The sequence below is a fragment of the Salvelinus namaycush genome, chromosome 36, assembly GCF_016432855.1.
Source record: "Salvelinus namaycush isolate Seneca chromosome 36, SaNama_1.0, whole genome shotgun sequence".
Classification (NCBI taxonomy): domain Eukaryota; kingdom Metazoa; phylum Chordata; class Actinopteri; order Salmoniformes; family Salmonidae; genus Salvelinus; species Salvelinus namaycush.
Window position 1 is genome coordinate 26,953,089 of NC_052342.1, and position 27,505 is coordinate 26,980,593.

Sequence of the window (27,505 nt, forward strand, 5' to 3'; positions counted from 1 at the left end):
GCAGAGCGTCCAGCCCTAGAGAACATTTACGCCAGGCCGATGTCTGAGGAAGGCCTGGAAGAGTGTCAAGGACTCTGAGTCAAAACACATTTGAATACCTCTGTTACCATCTGGCAAATGGTATCGCAGCACCGGGTCTTCTACCACCCGGCCATCAGACCGTTGGAAACCTATATAGTATAGTATAGTATTCTACCACCACCAGGTATTACTATGCTACTACTGTATTCTACCACCACCAGGTATTACTATGCTACTACTGTATTCTACCACCACCAGGTATTACTATGCTACTACTGTATTCTACCACCACCAGGTATTACTATGCTACTACTGTATTCTACCACCACCAGGTATTACTATGCTATACTGTATTCTACCACCACCAGTATTACTATGCTACTACTGTATTCTACCACCGCAGGTTACTATGCTACTACTGTATTCTACCACGCCAGGTATTATATGCTACTACGTATTCTACCACCGCCAGGTATTACTATGCTACTACTGTATTCTACACCGCCAGGTATTACTATGCTACTACTGTATTCTACACCCCAGGTATTACTATGCTACTACTGTATTCTACCACCCCAGGTATTACTATGCTACTACTGTATTCTACCACCACCAGGTATTACTATGCTACTACTGTATTCTACCACCACCAGGTATTACTATGCTACTACTGTATTCTACCACCACCAGGTATTACTATGCTACTACTGTATTCTACCACCACCAGGTATTACTATGCTTCTACTGTATTCTACACACCACCAGGTTACTATGCTACTACTGTATTCTACACCACCAGGATTACTATGCTACTACTGTATTCTACCACCACCAGGTATTACTATGCTACTACTGTATTCTACCACCACCAGGTATTACTATGCTACTACTGTATTCTACCACCACCAGGTATTACTATGCTACTACTGTATTCTACCACCACCAGGTATTACTATGCTACTACTGTATTCTACCACCACCAGGTATTACTATGCTTACTGTATTCTACCACCGCCAGGTATTACTATGCTACTACTGTATTCTACCACCGTCAGGTATTACTATGCTACTACTGTATTCTACCACCGCCAGGTATTACTATGCTACTACTGTATTCTACCACCACCAGGTATTACTATGCTACTACTGTATTCTACCACCGCCAGGTATTACTATGCTACTACTGTATTCTACCACCACCAGGTATTACTATGCTACTACTGTATTCTACCACCACCAGGTATTACTATGCTACTACTGTATTCTACCACCACCAGGTATTACTATGCTACTACTGTATTCTACCACCACCAGGTATTACTATGCTACTACTGTATTCTACCACCACCAGGTATTACTATGCTACTACTGTATTCTACCACCGCCAGGTATTACTATGCTACTACTGTATTCTACCACCCAGGTATTACTATGCTACACTGTATTCTACCACCACCGGTATTACTATGCTACTATGTATTCTACCACCGCCAGGTATTACTATGCCTAAACTGTATTCTACCACCACCAGGTATTACTATGCTACTACTGTATTCAACCACCACCAGGTATTACTATGCTACTATGTATTCTACCCACCAGGTATTACTATGCTACTACTGTATTCTACCACCCAGGTATTACTATGCTACTACTGTATTCTACCACCGCCAGGTATTACTATGCTACTACTGTATTCTACCATCGCCAGGTATACTATGCTACTATGTATTTACCACCGCCAGGTATTACTATGCTACTACTGTATTCTCCACCACCAGGTATTACTATGCTACTACTGTATTCTACCACCACAGGTATTACTATGCTACTACTGTTATCTACCACCACCAGGTATTACTATGCTACTACTGTATTTACCACCACCAGGTATTACTATGCTACTACTGTATTCTACCACCACCAGGTATTACTATGCTTCTACGTATTCTAACCACCACCAGGATTACTATGCTACTACTGTATTCTTACCACACCAGGATTACTATGCTACTACTGTATTCTACCACCACCAGGTATACATATGCACTACTGTATTCTACCACCACCAGGTATTACTATGCTACTACTGTATTCTACCACACCAGGTATTACATATGCTACTACTGTATTCTACCACACCAGGTATTACTATGCTACTACTGATTCTACCACCACCAGGTATTACTATGCTACTACTGTATTCTACCACCGCCAGGTATTACTATGCTACTACTGTATTCTACCACCGTCAGGTATTACTATGCTACTACTGTATTCTACCACCGCCAGGTATTACTATGCTACTACTGTATTCTACCACCACCAGGTATTACTATGCTACTACTGTATTCTACCACCGCCAGGTATTACTATGCTACTACTGTATTTACCACCACCAGGTATTACTATGCTACTACTGTATCTACCACCACAGGTATTACTATGCTACTACTGTATTCTACCACCACCAGGTATTACTATGCTACTACTGTATTCTACCACCGCCAGGTATTACTATGCTACTACTGTATTCTACCACCACCAGGTATTACTATGCTACTACTGTATTCTACCACCACCAGGTATTACTATGTACTACTGTATTCTACCACCGCCAGGTATTACTATGCTACTACTGTATTTACCACCGCCAGGTATTACTATGCTACTACTGTATTCTACCACCACCAGGTATTACTATGCTACTACTGTATTCTACCACCGCCAGGTATTACTTAGCTACTACTGTATTCTACCACCACCAGGTATTACTATGCTACTACTGTATCTACCACCACCAGGTATTACTATGCTACTACTGTATTCTACCACACAGGTATTACTATGCTACTACTGTATTCTACCACCGCCAGGTATTACTATGCTACTACTGTATTCTACCACCGCCAGGTATTACTATGTACTACGTTTATTCTACCACCGCAGGTATTACTATGCTACTACTGTATTCTACCACCGCAAGGTATTACTATGCTACTACTGTATTCTACCACCACAGGTATACTATGCTACTACTGTATTCTACCACACCAGGTATTACTATGCTACTACTGTATTCTACCACCACCAGGTATTACTATGCTAATACTGTATTCTACCACCACCAGGTATTACTATGCTACTACTGTATTCTACCACACCAGGTATTACTATGCTAACTGTATTCTACACCACCAGGATTACTATGCTACTACTGTATTACCACACCAGGTATTACTATGCTACTACTGTATTCTACCACCCCAGGTATTACTATGCTACTACTGTATTCTACCACCGCAGGTATACTCTACTACTGTATTCTACCACCACCAGGTATTACTATGCTACTACTGTATTCTACCACCGCCAGGTATTACTATGCTACTACTGTATTCTACCACCGCCAGGTATTACTATGCTACTACTGTATTCTACCACCGCCAGGTATTACTATGCTACTACTGTATTCTACCACCGCCAGGTATTACTATGCTACTACTGTATTCTACCCACCACAGGTATTACTATGCTACTACTGTATTCTACCACCCCAGGTATTACTATGCTACTACTGTATTCTACCACACCAGGTATACTATGCTACTACTGTATTCTACCACCCCAGTATTACTATGCTACTACTGTATTCTACCACCACCAGGTATTACTATGCTACTACTGTATTCTACACCACCAGGTTTACTATGCTACTACTGTATTCTACCACACAGGTATTATGCTACTACTGTATTCTACCACCACCAGGTATACTATGCTACTACTGTATTTACCACCACCAGGTATTACTATGCTACTACTGTATTCTACCACCACCAGGTATTACTATGCTACTACTGTATTCACCACCACCAGGTATTACTATGCTACTACTGTATTCTACCCACCCAGGTATTACTATGCTACTACTGTATTCTACCACCGCCAGGTATTACTATGCTACTAGTATTCTACCACCGCCAGGTATTATATGCTACTACTGTATTCTACCACCGCCAGGTATTACTATGCTACTACTGTATTCTACCACCGCCAGGTATTACTATGCTACTACTGATTTACCACCGCCAGGATTACTAGCTATACTGTATTCTACCACCGCCAGGTATTACTATGCTACTACTGTATTCTACCACCGCCAGGTATTACTATGCTACTACTGTATTCTACCACCACCAGGTATTACTATGCTATACTGTATTCTACCACCACCAGGTATACTATATGCTATACCGTATTCTACCACCACCAGGTTACTATGCTACTACTGTATTCTACCACCGCCAGGTATTACTATGCTACTACTGTATTCTACCACCACCAGGTATTACTATGCTACTACTGTATTCTATACACCACAGGTATTACTATGCTACTACTGTATTCTACCACCACCAGGTATTACTATGCTACTACTGTATTCTACCACCACCAGGTATTACTATGCTTCTACTGTATTCTACCACCACCACCAGGTATTACTATGCTACTACTGTATTCTACCACCACCAGGCATTACTATGCTACACTGTATTCTACCACCACCAGGTATTACTATGCTACTACTGTATTCTACCACCACCAGGTATTACTATGCTACTACTGTATTCTACCACCACAGGTATTACTATGCTACTAATGTATTCTACCACCACCAGGTATTACTAGCTACTACTGTATTTCTACCACCACCAGGTATTACTATGCTATACTGTATTCTACCACCACCAGGTATTACTATGCACTACTGTATTCTACCACCACCAGGTATTACTATGCTTCTACTGTATTCTACCACCACCACCAGGTATTACTATGCTACTACTGTATTCTACCACCACCAGGCATTACTATGCTACTACTGTATTCTACCACCACCAGGTATTACTATGCTACTACTGTATTCTACCACCACCAGGTATTACTATGACTACTACGTATTCTACCACCACCAGGTATTACTATGCTACTACTGTATTCTACCACCACCAGGTATTACTATGCTACTACTGTATTCTACCACCACAGGTATTACTATGTACTACTGTATTCTACCACCACCAGGTATACTATGCTACTACTGTATTCTACCACCGCCAGGTATTACTATGCTATACTGTATTCTACCACCGCCAGGTATTACTATGCTACTACTGTATTCTACCACCGCAGGTATACTATGCTACTACTGTATTCTACCACCGCCAGGTATTACTATGCTACTACTGTATTCTACCACCGCCAGGTATTACTATGCTACTACTGTATTCTACCACCACCGGTATTACTAGCTACTACTGTATTCTACCACCACAGGTATTACTATGCTACTACTGTATTCTACCACCACCAGGTATTACTATGCTACTACTGTATTTACCACCACCAGGTATTACTATGCTACTACTGTATTCTACCACCAGCCAGGTATTACTATGCTACTACTGTATTCTACCACCACCAGGTATTACTATGCTACTACTGTATTTACCACCACAGGTATTACTATGCTACTACTGTATTCTACCACCACCAGGTATTACTATGCTACTACTGTATTCTACCACCCAGGTATTACTATGCTACTACTGTATTCTACCACCCAGGTATTACTATGCTACTACTGTATTCTACCACCACCAGGATTACTATGCTACTACTGTATTCTACCACCACCAGGTATTACTATGCTACTACTGTATTCTACCACCACCAGGTATTACTATGCTACTACTGTATTCTACCACCACCAGGTATTACTATGCTACTACTGTATTCTACCACCACCAGGTATTACTATGCTACTACTGTATTCTACCACCGCCAGGTATTACTATGCTACTACTGTATTCTACCACCGCCAGGTATTACTATGCTGTTGAGGAGACGGTGTCAGTAAGCAGGTCACTGTACTATTGAGGAGAAGTTGAAATGAAGCATTTCACTGTACATTTCACAGCTCAAACACGAGACGTATGTGGCAGGTTCTAACCAGCCCCGTGGCGGACATCGACGTCTTGCTCCCAGACAAATTAAACAACTTCTTTGCTCGCTTTGAGGACAATACAGTGCCACCGACACGGGCCCGCTACCAAATACTGTGGGCTCTCTTTCTCTGTGGCCGATGTGAGTAAAACATTTAAACGTGTTAACCCTCGCAAGGCTGCCGGCCCAGACGGCATCCCCAGCCGCGTCCTCAGAGCATGCGCAGACCAGCTGGCTGGTGTGTTTACGGACATATTCAATCTCTCCCTATCCCAGTCTGCTGTTCCCACATGCTTCAAGATGGCCACAATTGTTGCTGTTCCCAAGAAAGCAAAGGTAACTGAACTAAATTACCAACACCATAGTACCCTCCAAACTCATCATTAAGCTCGAGACCCTGGGTCTCGACCCCGCCCTGTTTACCTGGGTCCTGGACTTCCTGACGGGCCTCCCCCAGGTGGTGAAGGTAGGAAACCACATCTCCACCCCGCTGATCTCAACACTGAGTCCCCACAAGGGTGCGTTCTCAGCCCTCTCCTGTACTCCCTGTTCACCCACGACTGCGTGGCCATGCACGCCTCCAACTCAATCATCAAGTTTGCAGATGGTACAACAGTGGTTGGCTTGATTACCAACAACGACGAGACGGCCTACAGGGAGGAGGTGAGGTCCCTCGGAGTGTGGTGTCAGGAAAATAACCTCACACTCAACGTCAACAGAAGAGATGATCTGTCAGGCCTGCTCCCGCTCTTCCTCCCTAGGCGCTCGGCGGCGCCAGGTTGCCCTGCGTTACGCACTCCCGCCTTCCCTCGCCACGCACTTCAGCTATATTGGACTCACCTGGACTCACTCAGTCACCTGTTTATTACCTCCCCTATCAGTTCCCCAGCTCCGTTCCCCGCTGCTGCATTGTTTGTCATGTGTCCGTGTTACCCGTATGCTGACGCTGTTCCTGTCTTGTTCTATGTCTGTTTCCCGAATAAATGTCTGACTCCCTGTACCTGCTTCTCCTGTCCTGCATCGGCCCTTACATGATCGTGGACTTCAGGAAACAGCAAAGGGAGCACCCCACTATCAACATCAACGGGACAGCAGTGGAGAAGGTGGAAAGTTTTAAGTTCCTCGGTGTACACATCATCAACAAACTGAATTAGTCCACCCACACAGACAGCGTTGTGAAGAAGGCGCAGCAGCGCCTCTTCAACCTCAGGAGGCTGAAGAAATTTGGCTTGTCACCAAAATCACTCACAAACTTTTACAGATGCACAATTGAGAGCATCCTGTCGGGCTGTATCACCGCCTGGTACGGCAACTGCACCGCCCACAACCGCAGGGATCTCCAGAGGGTGGTGAGGTCTGCACAACGCATCACCGGGGGCAAACTACCTGCCCTCCAGGACACCTACACCACCCGATGTCACAGGAAGGCCATAAAGATCATCAAGGACAACAACCACCCAAGGCCACTGCCTGTTCACCCGCTATCATCCAGAAGGTGAGGTCAGTACAGGTGCATCAAAGCGGACAGAGAGTCTGAAAAACAGCTTCTATCAAAGCACAAACAGCCCTATACTACTAATACAACTACACATACAGCCCCACACTACTACATAAACTACACTTACAGTCGTATACTACAAATACATCCACACATAGCCCTATACTACTAATACCACTACACACACAGCCCTATAGTACTAATGCAACTACACACACAGCCCCATACTTATAACACAACTACAATACAGTCCTATAACACTAATACAACTACACCTACTGCCCTATACTAATAACACAACTACACACACAGCCCTATCATACAAATACAACTACACACACAGCCCCATACTACTAACACAACTACACACACAGCCCTATACTACTAATACAACTACACATACAGCCCTATTCTACTAATACAACTACACACAGCCCTACTACTAATACAACTACACACACAGCCCTATACTACTAATACAACTACACACACAGCCCTATTCTACTAAAACAACTACACACACAGCCCTATACTACTAATACAACTACACCTACTGCCCTATACTAATAACACAACTACACACACAGCCCTATCATACAAATACAACTACACAGACAGCCACATACTACTAATACAACTACACACACAGCCCTATCATACAAATACAACTACACACACAGCCCTATACTACTAATACAACTACACATACAGCCCTATACTACTAATACAACTACACACACAGCCCTATACTACTAACACAACTAGACACACAGCCCTATACTACTAATACAACTACACACACAGCCCCATACTACTAATACAACTACACACACAGCCATATACTACTAACACAACTACACACACAGCCCTATACTACTAATACAACTACACACACAGCCCCATACTACTAATACAACTACACACACAGCCATATACTACTAACACAACTACACACACAGCCCAAAACTAATAACACAACTAAACATACAGCCCTACTACTAATACAACTACACATACAGCCCCATACTACTAATACAACTACACACACAGCCCTACTGCGAATATATCTACACACACAGCCCTATACTACTAATACAACTACACATACCACCCTATACTACTAATACAAATACACACACAGCCCTATACTACTAATACAACTACACATACAGCCCTATACTACTAATACAACTACACACACAGCCCTATACAACTAATACAACTACACACAGCCCTATACTGCTAATACAACTACACACACAGCCCTATACTACTAATACAACTACACACACAGCCCTTTACTACCAATACAACTACACAAACAGCCCACTGCTACTAATACAACTACACAAACAGCCCTATACTACTAATACAACTACACATACAGCCCCACACTACTACATAAACTACACTTACAGTCGTATACTACAAATACATCCACACATAGCCCTATACTACTAATACCACTACACACACAGCCCTATAGTACTAATGCAACTACACACACAGCCCCATACTTATAACACAACTACAATACAGTCCTATAACACTAATACAACTACACCTACTGCCCTATACTAATAACACAACTACACACACAGCCCTATCATACAAATACAACTACACACACAGCCCCATACTACTAACACAACTACACACACAGCCACATACTACTAATACAACTACACATACAGCCCTATTCTACTAATACAACTACACACAGCCCTCCTACTAATACAACTACACACACAGCCCTATACTACTAATACAACTACACACACAGCCCTATTCTACTAAAACAACTACACACACAGCCCTATACTACTAATACAACTACACCTACTGCCCTATACTAATAACACAACTACACACACAGCCCTATCATACAAATACAACTACACAGACAGCCCTATACTACTAATACAACTACACCTACTGCCCTATACTAATAACACAACTACACACACAGCCCTATCATACAAATACAACTACACAGACAGCCACATACTACTAATACAACTACACACACAGCCCTATCATACAAATACAACTACACACACAGCCCTATACTACTAATACAACTACACATACAGCCCTATACTACTAATACAACTACACGCACAGCCCTATACTACTAACACAACTAGACACACAGCCCTATACTACTAATACAACTACACACACAGCCCCATACTACTAATACAACTACACACACAGCCATATACTACTAACACAACTACACACACAGCCCTATACTACTAATACAACTACACACACAGCCCCATACTACTAATACAACTACACACACAGCCATATACTACTAACACAACGACACACACAGCCCAAAACTAATAACACAACTAAACATACAGCCCTACTACTAATACAACTACACATACAGCCCCATACTACTAATACAACTACACACACAGCCCTACTGCGAATATATCTACACACACAGCCCTATACTACTAATACAACTACACATACCACCCTATACTACTAATACAAATACACACACAGCCCTATACTACTAATACAACTACACATACAGCCCTATACTACTAATACAACTACACACACAGCCCTATACAACTAATACAACTACACACAGCCCTATACTGCTAATACAACTACACACACAGCCCTATACTACTAATACAACTACACACACAGCCCTTTACTACCAATACAACTACACAAACAGCCCACTGCTACTAATACAACTACACAAACAGCCCTATACTACTAATACAACTACACATACAGCCCCACACTACTACATAAACTACACTTACAGTCGTATACTACAAATACATCCACACATAGCCCTATACTACTAATACCACTACACACACAGCCCTATAGTACTAATGCAACTACACACACAGCCCCATACTTATAACACAACTACAATACAGTCCTATAACACTAATACAACTACACCTACTGCCCTATACTAATAACACAACTACACACACAGCCCTATCATACAAATACAACTACACACACAGCCCCATACTACTAACACAACTACACACACAGCCCTATACTACTAATACAACTACACATACAGCCCTATTCTACTAATACAACTACACACAGCCCTACTACTAATACAACTACACACACAGCCCTATACTACTAATACAACTACACACACAGCCCTATTCTACTAAAACAACTACACACACAGCCCTATACTACTAATACAACTACACCTACTGCCCTATACTAATAACACAACTACACACACAGCCCTATCATACAAATACAACTACACAGACAGCCACATACTACTAATACAACTACACACACAGCCCTATACTACTAATACAACTACACCTACTGCCCTATACTAATAACACAACTACACACACAGCCCTATCATACAAATACAACTACACAGACAGCCACATACTACTAATACAACTACACACACAGCCCTATCATACAAATACAACTACACACACAGCCCTATACTACTAATACAACTACACACACAGCCCTATACTACTAACACAACTAGACACACAGCCCTATACTACTAATACAACTACACACACAGCCCCATACTACTAATACAACTACACACACAGCCATATACTACTAACACAACTACACACACAGCCCAAAACTAATAACACAACTAAACATACAGCCCTACTACTAATACAACTACACATACAGCCCCATACTACTAATACAACTACACACACAGCCCTACTGCGAATATATCTACACATACAGCCCTATACTACTAATACAACTACACATACCACCCTATACTACTAATACAAATACACACACAGCCCTATACTACTAATACAACTACACATACAGCCCTATACTACTAATACAACTACACACACAGCCCTATACAACTAATACAACTACACACAGCCCTATACTACTAATACAACTACACACACAGCCCTATACTACTAACACAACTACACACACAGCCCTATACTACTAATACAACTACACACAGCCCTATACTACTAATACAACCACACACACAGCCCTATACTACTAATACAACTACACCCACAGGCCTATACTACTAATACAACTACACATACAGCCCTATACTACTAATACAACTACACACACAGCCCTCTACTACTAATACAACTACACACACAGCCCTATACTACTAATACAACTACACATTCCGCCCTCTACTACTAATACAACTACACCCACAGCCCTATACTACTAATACAACTACACACACAGCCCTCTACTACTAATACAACTACACATACAGTCATATACTACTAATACAACTACACATACAACCCTATACTACTAACACAACTACACACACAGCCCTATACTACTATACAACTACACACACAGCCCTATACTACTAATACAACTACACACACAGCCCTATACTAATAAAACAACTACACGCACTACTGTTGCTACTATTTGTACATTGTTATCAGCTCATTAACAATGTATTTATACAGTTTTATCAACTAATCAACAATATAGCTATACAGTTTATCAACTAATCAACAGCGTATTTATACCGTTTTATCAGCTAATCAACAACGTACACTTCCGTTCAAAAGTTTGGTGTCACTTAGAAATGTCCTTGTTTTTGAAAGAAAAGCAAAAAAAATTGTCCATTAAAATAACATCAAATTGATCAGAAATACAGTGTAGACATTGTTAATGTTGTAAATGACTATTGTAGCTGGAAATGGCAGATTTTTTATGGAATATCTACATAGGCGTACAGAGGCCCATTATCAGCAACCATCACTCCTGTGTTCCAATGGCACGTTGTGTTAGCTAATCCAAGTTTATCATTTTAAAAGGCTAATTGATCATTAGAAAGCCCTTTTGCAATTATGTTAGCACAGCTGAAAACTGTTGTTCTGATTAATTAAAGAAGCAATACATTTGGCCTTTTTTAGACTAGTTGGGTATCTGGAGCATCAGCATTTGTGGGATTGATTACAGGCTCAAAATGGCCAGAAACAAGACCTTTCTTCTGAAACTCGTCAGTCTATTCTTGTTCTGAGAAATGAAGGCTATTCCATGCCAGAAATTGCTGTGTACTACTCCCTTCACAGAACAGCGCAAACTGGCTCTAACCAGAATAGAAAGAGGAGTGGGAGGCCCCGGAGCACAACTGAGCAAGAGGACAAGTACATTAGAGTGTCTAGTTTGAGAAACAGACAACTCACAAGTCCTCAACTGCTTCATTAAATAGTACCCGCAAAACACCAGTCTCAACGTCAACAGTGAAGAGGCGACTCCATTAACAATGTCTACACTTTCTGATCAATTTGATGTTTTTTTTTATGGACAAAAAAATGTGCTTTTCTTTTTAAAAAACAAGGACATTTCAAAGGGACCCCAATCTTTTGAACGGTAGTGTGCAGTTTTATCATTTAATCAACAGCGTAGCTGTGCAGTACTATCAACTGTGTTTCTACAATTAGTTTCCAGGAGGAGAAAGGAAACCCAGTCTACTACAGACTCTCTGAGTTGGCTGTAATATAATAATAAATATAGACTAGGCTGCAACTGAAATATAAAGTTCTCTTCATTCATTCTAATACATACTACTTTACTAATGTTGGAGGAGAAAGGAAACCCAGTTGGCTAATCTACGACAGACTCTCTGAGTTGGCTGTAATATAATAATAATATAATAATAATAATAATAATAATAATAATAATAATAATAATAATAATAATAATAATAACTAGGCTGCATTCATTCTAATACATACTATTTTACTATTTTACTGATGTTGTTGAAGCAACAGTAGTGTGTGTGTGTGTGTGTGTGTGTGTGTGTGTGTGTGTGTGTGTGTGTGTGTGTGTGTGTGTGTGTGTGTGTGTGTGTGTGTGTGTCTGTGTGTGTGTTTTCAGTACTGCTGAATGACCAGCAGGTGGCAGTATTTGCTCATAGAACCACTAATGTTCAGTACATTAAACCGTTAACCCTGACCTCATTCTAAATCTAACCTCTAGTTTGGCTGGAGTGGACTACAGTACAGTCACCGTTAACCCTGACCCTGACCCCTTACCTGAGACCTTACATCCTATGCCCTTGAGGATATCGGAGACGATTTTACAGGTGTAAGAAATGTGTGTAAGCAATTTGAAAACATCATGAATCAATATTTTTTCATCCCCTCATTGAACTTCAAACATGAAGAAGGTAGTGATGATGATGATGATGATGAAGATGATGATGATGATGGTGATTTACATCCATTGTTCATCTCTGGTTTGACTATGAAAATGTAGAAAATGTTGACGACAATCAAACGTATTACAAAGTGAGAAGCAACTCATTTATTTTTACCAAAGATGTTATTTCGTACTTCACACTACAGAGTTTCACAGTTGGATCCAGCTGGTGTTTTGTATAAATGACCACTGAACAAAAGGTAACATTGCAGACGGTGCATTTATTTAAAACAATCTCAAATGCCAGAGAGCTTCTCCAATGTTGTCTCTCCCAAAATGTGGACCTCAGCGCTTTCTGGAACACAGGAAGGGACGTTTGTACCAGCAGGGGGAATCATTCTGACCGCGGGAAGCTTGGAAAGAGAGAAACAGAAAGGTGGGTATTATTTTTGTTTAAAGAATTTGTAGCTAAAAAAGGAACAAATTCCCTTTTAAGATGTATTTTACTACTATCCAAATGTTTGATGTGTAATGATCAGGAGACTAGTCTGGAGACAGGATTGTACCTCCATAGTTCATCACCATACAATGCTCCCGGCTGTTCGAGTTGTCATTCACAACAAAGTGGTCGGAGTTAGAGGGTTGACCCGGGGCCCAGTTCTGGTAGATAAACCTGGACCCGTCGCTCCACAGCCAAAGACCCTCCTACAGAGCACACAGGACGATGCATCACCAGCAGACAGTAAACACTATATATACACCCTGTAGTAACTGTCTTTAAAGAGGAAATCTGGGAATTTAAACAGCTGAGGGATGGGCCTGGAGAAATGTAACCACTCAGATTCCTAGACAGAGGATACCAGGACTGACCATCTATGAGATAAGCATGATTTAACCATGGCTTGAAGCTAGACAGTGTTATGGATACCAGGACTGACCATCTATGAGATAAGCATGATTTAACCATGATTTAACCATGATTTAACCATGATTTAACCATGATTTAACCATGATTTAACCATGACTTGAAGCTAGACAGTGTTTGTAATATTAGATAACAAGCTTTGAAAACAAACTGATCTGTGGGTTAAGGCACCACCAGACCTTCATAGGTTCAAGAATTATTGCGTCCTATATGTTTCAGGAGTGTTCAACAGACGGTGCTTCTGACCTTGATGGCATCGTTGGCTCCAATCCAGGTGCGCTTTAATTTCTTGGTACTCTTCCTGATGACAGACTGAAGGAAATGATACTGGGGAAGGCTGTGCACTGATGCCAGGTTACCTCCCAGGAGCAAACATTTCCTCTGGAGAGAGAAAGAGGGGAGAAAGAAAGAGAGACAGATAGAGATGAGAGAGAGAGAGAGAGAGAGAGAGAGAGAGAGAGAGAGAGAGAGAGAGAGAGAGAGAGAGAGAGAGAGAGAGAGAGAGAGAGAGAGAGAGAGAGAGAGAGAGAGAGAGAGAGAGAGAGAGAGAGAGAGAGAGAAGGGGAGAGAGGAAGAGAGAGAGAGAGAGAGAGAGAGACAGAGGGGAGAGGAAGAGAGTGAGAGAGAGAGAAGGGGGGAGAGGAAGAGAGAGAGAGAGAGAGAGAGAGAGAGAGAGAGAGAGAGAGAGAGAGAGAGAGAGAGAGAGAGAGAGAGAAATAGAGAGAGAGAGAAGCAATCAAGACAAATTCATGGAATATATAAATCATTGGAACGGCACGGGGGACTTGGGAGGTCAGGGAAACCCTGTTAGGTACATAACTCAGCAACTGCTAAGGCAGCGTTTTCCAAACTCGGTCCTGGGGACCCCAAGCTGTCGTACATATTCCTGTGTCCTAGGTTAATCTACTGCAATTGGTAGAAAACATGATACCTGAGTTTTGGCAGCGGACTTGAATTCCTTAGCGCAGCAGTTCCTGAACTCGGTCCAAAAAGTTCACCCATTTGTGTCCCTAGTACCTAGTTTCCAAATGGAACCCTTTTCCCTATCTGGTGCACTACTTTTGACCAGGGCAACATATGCCCTATGGGCCCTTGTCTAAAGTAGCTCACTACATAGGGAATAGGAGGTCAGTTGGGACGCAGTCAGGTACAGTATTAGATGAACAGAAATCTCACCTTCTGAAGTCTTCAGTTGTAGCTTCACTTCTTCAGAGATCTTCAAAGGTCTCCACTGGGTCTCTCTCTCTCTCTGTCCTGCCTGTGAGTTGAGTTCTAGTCTCTCTCTCTCTCTCTCTCTCTGTCCTGCCTGTGAGTTGAATTCTAGTCTTTCTCTCTCTCTCTCTGTCCTGCCTGTGAGTTGAGTTCTACCTCTCCTCAACTCCTATTTAAGGACCTGTCCAGTCAGACCCCTCCCTCAATTTTTCTCTATCTCTCTCTCTCATCCTTTAAAATGAAAAGGAATTTATATTCACTTCCTGAATTGACTGTCTACCGGGAATATTTAAAATTAATAAAGTGCATAATCAGTTTAGAGATTAAAACAATATTTATCATATTTAAATATGTTCCCTTTCCACTGTTCTGTTTGTGACCTTTGGGTTGATGGTCACTAGACTTGAATCAGAATGTTATGGGTTAAACTCCAATCCGTTGATAGTGATTGACGCCAGACTGGAGGTACAAGGACAGAGGACCCTGATTATTATTGTAATATCTGAACACTGTGTGATTCTGCAGCAGGCGGCAAAGGAAAGTCACTGCTTTCTGTTTTGACTGTTAACTAGAAACGTTGTGAAGAAATAGCTGTTTCTGGTGAATTTTGAATGGTAAATATCTCCAGAACTTTCCTGATAATTTGGTCAATATATCCGAAACTCAACTGAAATACCAACACTTTCTGTATTACTTTAAACCTTTGGTCTAATGAGTTCAGAAAGTCATCACCAAACCCCTGCTTTATCTCAATTTAAATGTTATAAGCCACTATTCCATTTATGGACTACGTTTGGAATGCTCCCCTCAAAATGAAATTAATCAAAATGATTCGGACAATAATATAATTTTTTAGAAAATGGGTCTAACAACATATTGGTCCATATGACCAGCATTGTGTTTTCGGCACCTGTAACCCATCTTTTACCCAACATGATCACCTGTAACCCATCTGTTATTCAGCATGATCACCTGTAGCCAATCTGTCATTCAACATGATCACCTGTAACCCATCTGTTATTCAGCATGATCACCTGTAACCCATCTGTTATTCAGCATGATCACCTGTAACCCATCTGTTATTCAGCATGATCACCTGTAACCCATCTGTTATTCAGCATGATCACCTGTAACCCATCTGTTATTCAGCATGATCACATGTAACCCATCTGTTACTCGGTATGATCACCTGTAACCCATCTGTTATTCAGTATGATCACCTGTTTACCATCTGTTATTCAGCATGATCACCTGTAACCCATCTGTTATTCAGCATGATCACATGTAACCCATCTGTTACTCGGCATGATCACCTGTAACCCATCTGTTATTCAGCATGATCACCTGTAACCCATCTGTTATTCAGCATGATCACCTGTAACCCATCTGTTATTCAGCATGATCACATGTAACCCATCTGTTATTCACCATGATCACCTATAACCCATCTGTTATTCAGCATGATTACATGTAACCCATCTGTTACTTGGCATGATCACCTGTAACCCATCTGTTATTCAGTATGATCACCTGTTTACCATCTGTTATTCAGCATGATCACCTGTAACCCATCTGTTATTCAGCATGATCACATGTAACCAATCTGTTACTCGGCATGATCACCTGTAACCCATCTGTTATTCAGTATGATCACCTGTTTACCATCTGTTATTCAGCATGATCACCTGTAACCCATCTGTTATTCAGCATGATCACCTGTAACCCATCTGTTACTCAGCATGATCACCTGTAACCCATCTGTTATTCAGCATGATCACCTGTAACCCATCTGTTACTCAGCATGATCACCTGTAACCCATCTGTTATTCAGCATGATCATATGTAACCCATCTGTTATTCAACATGATCACCTGTAACCCATCTGTTATTCAGCATGATCACATGTAACCCATCTGTTATTCAGCATGATCCCCTGTAACCCACATTTTACTTAGCATGATCACCTGTAGCCCATCTATCATTCAACATGATCACCTGTAACCCATCTGTTATTCAGCATGATCACCTGTAACCCATCTGTTATTCAGCATGATCACCTGTAACCCCTCTGTTATTCAGCATGATCACCTGTGACCCATCTGTTATTCAGCATGATCACCTGTAACCCATCTGTTATTCAGCTAGATAACCTGTAACCTATCTGTTATTCGGCATGATCACCTGTAACCTATATGTTATTCAGCATGATAACCTGTAACCCATATGTTATTCAGCATGATCACATGTAACCCATCTGTTATTCAGCATGATCACCTGTAACCCATCTGTTATTCAGCATGATCACCTGTAACCCATCTGTTATTCAGCATGATCACCTGTAACCCATCTGTTATTCAGCATGATCACATGTAACCCATCTGTTATTCACCATGATCACCTATAACCCATCTGTTATTCAGCATGATTACATGTAACCCATCTGTTACTTGGCATGATCACCTGTAACCCATCTGTTATTCAGTATGATCACCTGTTTACCATCTGTTATTCAGCATGATCACCTGTAACCCATCTGTTATTCAGCATGATCACATGTAACCAATCTGTTACTCGGCATGATCACCTGTAACCCATCTGTTATTCAGTATGATCACCTGTTTACCATCTGTTATTCAGCATGATCACCTGTAACCCATCTGTTATTCAGCATGATCACCTGTAACCCATCTGTTACTCAGCATGATCACCTGTAACCCATCTGTTATTCAGCATGATCACCGGTAACCCATCTGTTACTCAGCATGATCACCTGTAACCCATCTGTTATTCAGCATGATCATATGTAACCCATCTGTTATTCAACATGATCACCTGTAACCCATCTGTTATTCAGCATGATCACATGTAACCCATCTGTTATTCAGCATGATCCCCTGTAACCCACATTTTACTTAGCATGATCACCTGTAGCCCATCTATCATTCAACATGATCACCTGTAACCCATCTGTTATTCAGCATGATCACCTGTAACCCATCTGTTATTCAGCATGATCACCTGTAACCCCTCTGTTATTCAGCATGATCACCTGTGACCCATCTGCTATTCAGCATGAGCATATGTAACCCATCTGTTATTCAACATGATCACCTGTAACCCATCTGTTATTCAGCATGATCACCTGTAACCCATCTGTTATTCAGCATGATCACCTGTAACCCATATGTTATTCAGCATGATCACATGTAACCCATCTGTTACTCGGCATGATCACCTGTAACCCATCTGTTATTCAGTATGATCACCTGTTTACCATCTGTTATTCAGCATGATCACCTGTAACCCATCTGTTATTCAGCATGATCACATGTAACCAATCTGTTACTCGGCATGATCACCTGTAACCCATCTGTTATTCAGTATGATCACCTGTTTACCATCTGTTATTCAGCATGATCACCTGTAACCCACCTGTTATTCAGCATGATCACCTGTAACCCATCTGTTATTCAGTATGATCACCTGTTTACCATCTGTTATTCAGCATGATCACCTGTAACCCATCTGTTATTCAGCATGATCACCTGTAACCCATCTGTTACTCGGCATGACCACCTGTAACCCATCTGTTATTCACCATGATCACCTGTAACCCATCTGTTACTCAGCATGATCACCTGTAACCCATCTGTTATTCAGCATGATCACCTGTTTACCATCTGTTATTCAGCATGATCACCTGTAACCCTTCTGTTATTCAGCATGATCACATGTAACCAATCTGTTACTCAGCATGATCACCTGTAACCCATCTGTTATTCAGTATGATCACCTGTTTACCATCTGTTATTCAGCATGATCACCTGTAACCCATCTGTTATTCAGCATGATCACCTGTAACCCATCTGTTACTCAGCATGATCACCTGTAACCCATCTGTTATTCAGCATGATCACCTGTAACCCATCTGTTATTCAGCATGATCACCTGTAACCCATCTGTTATTCAGCATGATCACCTGTTTACCATCTGTTATTCACCATGATAACCTGTAACCCATCTGTTATTCAGCATGATCACCTGTAACCCATCTGTTATTCAGCATGATCACCTGTGACCCATCTGCTATTCAGCATGATCATATGTAACCCATCTGTTATTCAACATGATCACCTGTAACCCATCTGTTATTCAGCATGATCACCTGTAACCCATCTGTTATTCAACATGATCACATGTAACCCATCTGTTATTCAGCATGATCCCCTGTAACCCACATTTTACTTAGCATGATCACCTGTAGCCCATCTATCATTCAACATGATCACCTGTAACCCATCTGTTATTCAGCATGATCACCTGTAACCCATCTGTTATTCAGCATGATCACCTGTAACCCCTCTGTTATTCAGCATGATCACCTGTGACCCATCTGCTATTCAGCATGAGCATATGTAACCCATCTGTTATTCAACATGATCACCTGTAACCCATCTGTTATTCAGCATGATCACCTGTGACCCATCTGTTATTCACCATGATCACCTGTAACCCATCTGTTATTCAGCATGATCACATGTAACCCATCTGTTACTCGGCATGATCACCTGTAACCCATCTGTTATTCAGTATGATCACCTGTTTACCATCTGTTATTCAGCATGATCACCTGTAACCCATCTGTTATTCAGCATGATCACATGTAACCAATCTGTTACTCGGCATGATCACCTGTAACCCATCTGTTATTCAGTATGATCACCTGTTTACCATCTGTTATTCAGCATGATCACCTGTAACCCACCTGTTATTCAGCATGATCACCTGTAACCCATCTGTTATTCAGTATGATCACCTGTTTACCATCTGTTATTCAGCATGATCACCTGTAACCCATCTGTTATTCAGCATGATCACCTGTAACCCATCTGTTACTCGGCATGACCACCTGTAACCCATCTGTTATTCACCATGATCACCTGTAACCCATCTGTTACTCAGCATTATCACCTGTAACCCATCTGTTATTCACCATGATCACCTGTAACCCATCTGTTATTCAGCATGATCACCTGTAACCCATCTGTTATTCACCATGATCACCTGTAACCCATCTGTTATTCAGCATGATCACCTGTAACCCATCTGTTATTCAGCATGATCACCTGTTTACCATCTGTTATTCAGCATGATCACCTGTAACCCATCTGTTATTCACCATGATAACCTGTAACCCATCTGTTATTCAGCATGATCACCTGTTACCCTCTGTTATTCAGCATGATCACCTGTGACCCATCTATTATTCAGCATGATCATATGTAACCCATCTGTTATTCAACATGATCACCTGTAACCCATCTGTTATTCAGCATTATCACCTGTAACCCATCTGTTATTCAGCATGATCACCTGTAACCCATCTGTTATTCAGCATGATCACCTGTAACCCATCTGTTATTCAGCATGATCACCTGTAACCCATCTGTAATTCACCAAGATCACCTGTTGCCCATCTGTTATTCAGCATGATCACCTGTAACCCATCTGTTATTCACCAAGATCACCTGTTGCCCATATCCAATCTGCTATTCACCATGATCACATGTGACCCACATATAACCCATCTCTTACTTAGTATGATCACCTGTAACCCATCTGTTATTTACCATGATCCCCTGTAACCCATCTGTTATTCAGCAAGATCACCTGTAACCCATCTGTTATTCAGCATGATCACCTGTAACCCATCTGTTATTTACCATGATCCCCTGTAACCCATCTGTTATTCAGCATGATCACCTGTAACCGATCTGTTACTCAGCATGATCACCTGTAACCCATCTGTTATTCAGCATGATCACCTATTTACCATCTGTTATTCAGCATGATCACCTGTTTACCATCTGTTATTCAGCATGATCACCCGTAACCCATCTGTTATTCAGCATGATCACCTGTAACCCATCTGTTACTTAGTATGATCACCTGTAACCCATCTGTTATTTACCATGATCCCCTGTAACCCATCTGTTATTCAGCATGATCACCTGTAACCCATCTGTTATTCAGCAAGATCACCTGTAACCCATCTGTTATTCAGCATGATCACCTGTAACCCATCTGTTATTCAGCATGATCACCTGTAACCCATCTGTTATTCAGCATTAATACCTGTTGCCCATCTGTTATTCAGAATGATCACCTGTAACCCATCTGTTATTCAGCATGATCACCTGTAACCCATCTGTTATTCAGCATGATCACCTGTTGCCCATCTGTTATTCAGCATGATCACCTGTAACCCATCTGTTTTTCAGCGTGATCACCTGTAACCCATCTGTTACTCACCATGATCACCTGTTTACCATCTGTTATTCAGCATGATCACCTGTAACCCATCTGTTATTCAGCATGATCACCTATTTACCATCTGTTATTCAGCATGATCACCTGTTTACCATCTGTTATTCAGCATGATCACCCGTAACCCATCTGTTATTCAGCATGATCACCTGTAGCCCATCTGTAATTCACCAAGATCACCTGTTGCCCATATCCAATCTGCTATTCACCATGATCACATGTGACCCACATGTAACCCATCTGTTACTTAGTATGATCACCTGTAACCCATCTGTTATTCACCATGATCACCTGTAACCCATCTGTTATTCACCATGATCACCTGTAACCCATCTGTTATTCACCATGATCCCCTGTAACCCATCTGTTATTCAGCAAGATCACCTGTAACCCATCTGTTACTTAGTATGATCACCTGTAACCCATCTGTTATTCACCATGATCCCCTGTAACCCATCTGTTATTCAGCAAGATCACCTGTAACCCATCTGTTATTCAGCATGATCACCTGTAACCCATCTGTTATTTACCATGATCCCCTGTAACCCATCTGTTATTCAGCAAGATCACCTGTAACCCATCTGTTATTCAGCATGATCACCTGTAACCCATCTGTTATTTACCATTGTAACGGCAGTCCTCCTCCTCTTCATCTGAAGAGGAGGAGTATTGAGGGAACCAAGGCGCAGCGTAGTGAAATGACATATTTTTATTAACGAAAACACGAACTTGACTAAACTAACAAAAACAACAAACTGTGTAGACAGACCTAGACGACGAACTTACATAAAACAAGAAGAACGCACGAATAGGAAACATAGACTACACAAACCGAACAAACCGTAAACAGTCCCGCGTGGTGTACAGACACAGACACGGAAGACAATCACCCACAACGAACACTGTGACAACGCCTACCTAAATATGACTCTTAATTAGAGGAACGCCAAACACCTGCCTCTAATTAAGAGCCATACCAGGCAACCCAAAACCAACACAGAAACAGAAAACATAGAATGCCCACCCAACCTCACGTCCTGACCAACTAACACACATAACAACTAACATAAATAGGTCAGGAACGTGACATTACCCCCCCCATAAGGTGCGAACTCCGGACGCACCAGCACAAAGTCTAGGGGAGGGTCTGGGTGGGCATCTAACCACGGTGGTGGCTCAGGCTCCGGGCGAGGTCCCCACCCCACCATAATCCATCCTAGCTTCCTCCCTCTAAGAATGTCCACCCTCTTTTTACCCCCACAAAATCCTCTTAATAACATCACTAATAAGGACAGCACCGGGACAGAGAGATAAATCAAGACAGAGGGATAGATAAGAATATAGAGGTAGATCAAGATAGAGAGGGAGATCAGGATAGAGGGGCAACTCCGGACTGAAAGGCAGCTCCGGACAGAGAGACAGCTCTGGACTGATGGGCAGTTCTGGGTATCTAGCCGTTTCAGGCTGAAGGGCAGCTCATGGCTGACTGACGAATCTCGACGCTCATGGCTGGCTGACGGCTCTCGACGCTCATGGCTGGCTGACGGCTCTCGACGCTCATGGCTGGCTGACGGCTCTGGACGCTCATGGCTGGCTGACGGCTCTCGACGCTCATGGCAGGCTGACGGCTCTCGACGCTCATGGCAGGCTGACGGCTCTCGACGCTCATGGCAGGCTGACGGCTCTTGACGCTCATGGCAGGCTGACGGCTCTCGACGCTCATGGCGCTCTGACGGCTCTGGCTGCTCATGGCTCTCTGACGGCTCTGGCTGCTCATGGCTCTCTGACGGCTCTGGCTGCTCATGGCTCTCTGACGGCTCTGGCTGCTCATGGCTCGCTGGCGGCTCTGGCTGCTCATGGCTCGCTGGCGGCTCTGGCAGATCCTGTCTGGTTGGCGGCTCTGGCAGATCCTGTCTGGTTGGCGGCTCTGGCAGATCCTGTCTGGTTGGCGGCTCTGGCAGATCCTGTCTGGTTGGCGGCTCTGGCAGATCCTGTCTGGTTGGCGGCTCTGGCAGATCCTGTCTGGCTGACGGCTCTAGCGGCTCCTGTCTGGCTGACGGCTCTAGCGGCTCCTGTCTGGCGGATGGCTCTGTAGGCTCATGGCAGACGGGCGGCTTTGCAGGCTCATGGCAGACGGGCGGCTTTGCAGGCTCCTGGCAGACGGATGGCTCAGACGGCGCTGGGGAGACGGATGGCTCAGATGGCGCTGGGGAGACGGATGGCTCAGATGGCGCTGGGGAGACGGATGGCTCAGATGGCACTGGGGAGACGGATGGCTCAGGCCGGATACGGCGCACTGTAGACCTGGTGCGTGGTGCCGGAACTGGAGGCACCGGGCTAAGGATAAGCACCTTCCTACTAGTGCGGGGAGCAGGGACAGGGCACACTGTATTCTCAAAGCCCACTCTATAACTGATGCGTGGTACCGGCACTGGTGACGCCGGGCTGAGGACAAGCACATCAGGATTAGTAGGGGGAGAAGATACAGTTTGTACAGGGCTCTGGAGACGCACTGGTAGCTTAGTGCGTGGGGCCGGAACTGGAGGCACCGGGCTAGATACACGCACTACAGGGAGAGTGCGTGGAGGAGGAACAGGGCTCAGGATACGCACTGGTAGCCTAGTGCGTAGTGTAGACACTGTAGGTACTAGGCTGGGGCGGGGAGGTGGCGCCGGAAATACCGGACCGTGGAGGCGTACTGGCACTCTTGAGCATTGAGCCTGCCCAACCTTACCTGGTTGAATACTCCCGGTCGCCCGACCAGTGCGGGGAGGTGGAATAACCCGCACCGGCCTATGTAGGCGAACCGGGGAAACCATGCGTAAGGCAGGTGCCATGTATGCCGGCCCGAGGAGACGCACTGGAGACCAGACGCGTTGAGCCGGCCTCATGACACCTGGCTCAATACCCAATCTAGCCCTACCAGTGCGGGGAGGTGGAATAACCCGCACTGGGCTATGCACTCGTACAGGAGACACCGTGCGCTCTACTGCGTAACACGGCGCCTGCCCGTACTCCCGCTCTCCACGGTAAGCCTGGGAAGTGGGCGCAGGTCTACTACCTGCCCTTGGCCCACTACCTGACCCTATCATCTGTTATTCACATGATCACATGTAACCCATCTGTTATTCAGCATGATCCCTGTAACCCACATTTACTTAGCATGATCACCTGTAGCCCATCTATCATTCAACATGATCACCTGTAACCCATCTGTTATTCAGCATGTCACATGTAACCCATCTGTATTCACACCCAACCCACCGCACACCCAGCATGATCACTGTAACCCATCTTGTTATCAGCATGATCACCTGTACCCTCTGTTATCAGCATGATCACCTGACCCATCTGCTATTCAGCATGAGCATATGTAACCCATCTGTTTTAATGGTCACCTGTAACCCATTTGTTACTCAGCATGATCCCCAGTAACCCATCTGTTAATCAGCATGATCAACTGTAACCCATCTGTTATTCAGCATGATCACCTGTAACCCATCTGTTATTCAGCATGATCACCTGTAACCCATCTGTTATTCAGCATGATCACCTGTTTACCATCTGTTATTCAGCATGATCACCTGTACCATCTGTTATTCACCATGATCACTGTTACCCATCTGTTACTCAGCATGATCACCTGTAACCCATCTGTGTTCAGCATGATCACCTGTTTACCATCTGTTATTCAGCATGATCACCTGTAACCCATCTGTTATTCAGCATGATCACCTGTAACCCATCTGTTATTCAGCATGATCACCTGTAACCCATCTGTTTTTCAGCATGATCATCTGTAACCCATCAATTATTCAGCATGATCACCTGTAACCCATCTGTTATTCAGCATGATCACCTGTTACCATCTGTTATTCAGCATGATCACTGTGACACCCATCTGTATTCACCATGATAACCTGTACCCATCCCCTGTTATTCAGCATGATCACTTTAACCCTCTGTATTCAGCCATGATCCCTGTACCCATCTATTATTCAGCATGATCATATGTAACCATCTGTTATTCAACATGATCCACCTGTAACCCATCTGTTATTCGCATTATCACCTGTAACCCATCTGTTTTTTCAGCATGATCACCCGTAACCCATCTGTTATTCAGCATGATCACCTGTAACCCATCTGTATTCAGCATGATCACCTGTAACCCATCTGTTATTCACATCACCTGTCCATCTGTTATTCAGCATGACACCTGTAGCCCATCTGTAATTCACCAAGATCACCTGTTGCCCATATCCAATCTGCTATTCACCATGATCACCTGTAACCCACATTATAACCCATCTGCTACTTAAGTATTACACCTGTAACCCATCTGTTATTCACCATGATCACCTGTAACCCATCTGTTATTCAGCATGATCACCTGTAACCCATCTGTTATTCAGCATGATCACCTGTAACCCATCTGTAATTCAGCATGATCACCTATTTACCATCTGTTATTCAGCATGATCACCTGTTTACCATCTGTTATTCAGCATGATCACCTGTAACCCATCTGTTATTCAGCATGATCACCTGTAACCCATCTGTAATTCACCAAGATCACCTGTAACCAATCTGTTATTCAGCAAGATCACCTGTAACCCATCTGTTATTCAGCATGATCACCTGTAACCCATCTGTTATTCAGCATGATCACCTGTAACCCATCTGTTATTCAGCTTGATCACCTGTAACCTATCTGTTATTCAGCATGATCACCTGTAACCCATCTGTTATTCAGCATGATCACCTTTAACCTGTCTGTTATTTACCATGATCCCCTGTAACCCATCTGTTATTCAGCATGATCACCAGTAACCCATATAAAATATGTTATTCACAATGGTCACCTGTAACCCATTTGTTACTCAGCATGATCACCAGTAACCCATCTGTTATTCAGCATGATCACCTGTTTACCATCTGTTATTCAGCATGATCACCTGTAACCCATCTGTTATTCAGCATGATCACCTATTTACCATCTGTTATTCAGCATGATCACCTGTTTACCATCTCTATTCAGTCATGTCAATCCCCGTAACCCATCTCGTATTCAGCATGATCACCTGTAACCCATCTGTTATTCAGAATGATCACCTGTTGCCATATCCAATCTGCTATTCACATGATCACATGTAACCACATGTACCCATCTGTTATTCAGCATGATCACCTGTAACCCATCTGTTATTCACCATGATCACCTGTAACCCATCTGTTATTCAGCAATGCACACCTGTAATGAACCCATCTGTTATTCAGCATGATCCCCTGTAACCCATCTGTTATTAGTATATGCCCCTGTAACCCATCTGTTATTACCATGATCC

General features: G+C 42.9%; 2 protein-coding genes across 2 annotated transcripts in view; both read right to left on the reverse strand.

Annotated features, from left to right (window-relative positions):
• The window catches only part of LOC120030533 (GRB2-associated-binding protein 1-like), a 63,193-nt gene extending 56,243 nt beyond the window's left edge, over nt 1-6,950 (reverse strand). The window contains exon 1 of the mRNA XM_038975940.1: nt 6,900-6,950. Coding sequence (XP_038831868.1) covers nt 6,900-6,950 — 51 coding nt within the window. The remainder of the gene's footprint in view (nt 1-6,899) is intronic.
• A 7,088-nt stretch (nt 6,951-14,038) lies between these two features.
• LOC120030534 (galactose-specific lectin nattectin-like) lies at nt 14,039-17,447 on the reverse strand. The gene is made up of 4 exons (XM_038975941.1): nt 17,430-17,447; nt 14,865-14,999; nt 14,260-14,398; nt 14,039-14,106 (listed from the first exon to the last, which is right to left on the reverse strand). Exons 1-4 carry the CDS (start codon nt 17,445-17,447, stop codon nt 14,039-14,041), a joined length of 360 nt encoding a protein of 119 aa, XP_038831869.1.
• Between the last annotated feature and the right edge of the window lie 10,058 nt (nt 17,448-27,505).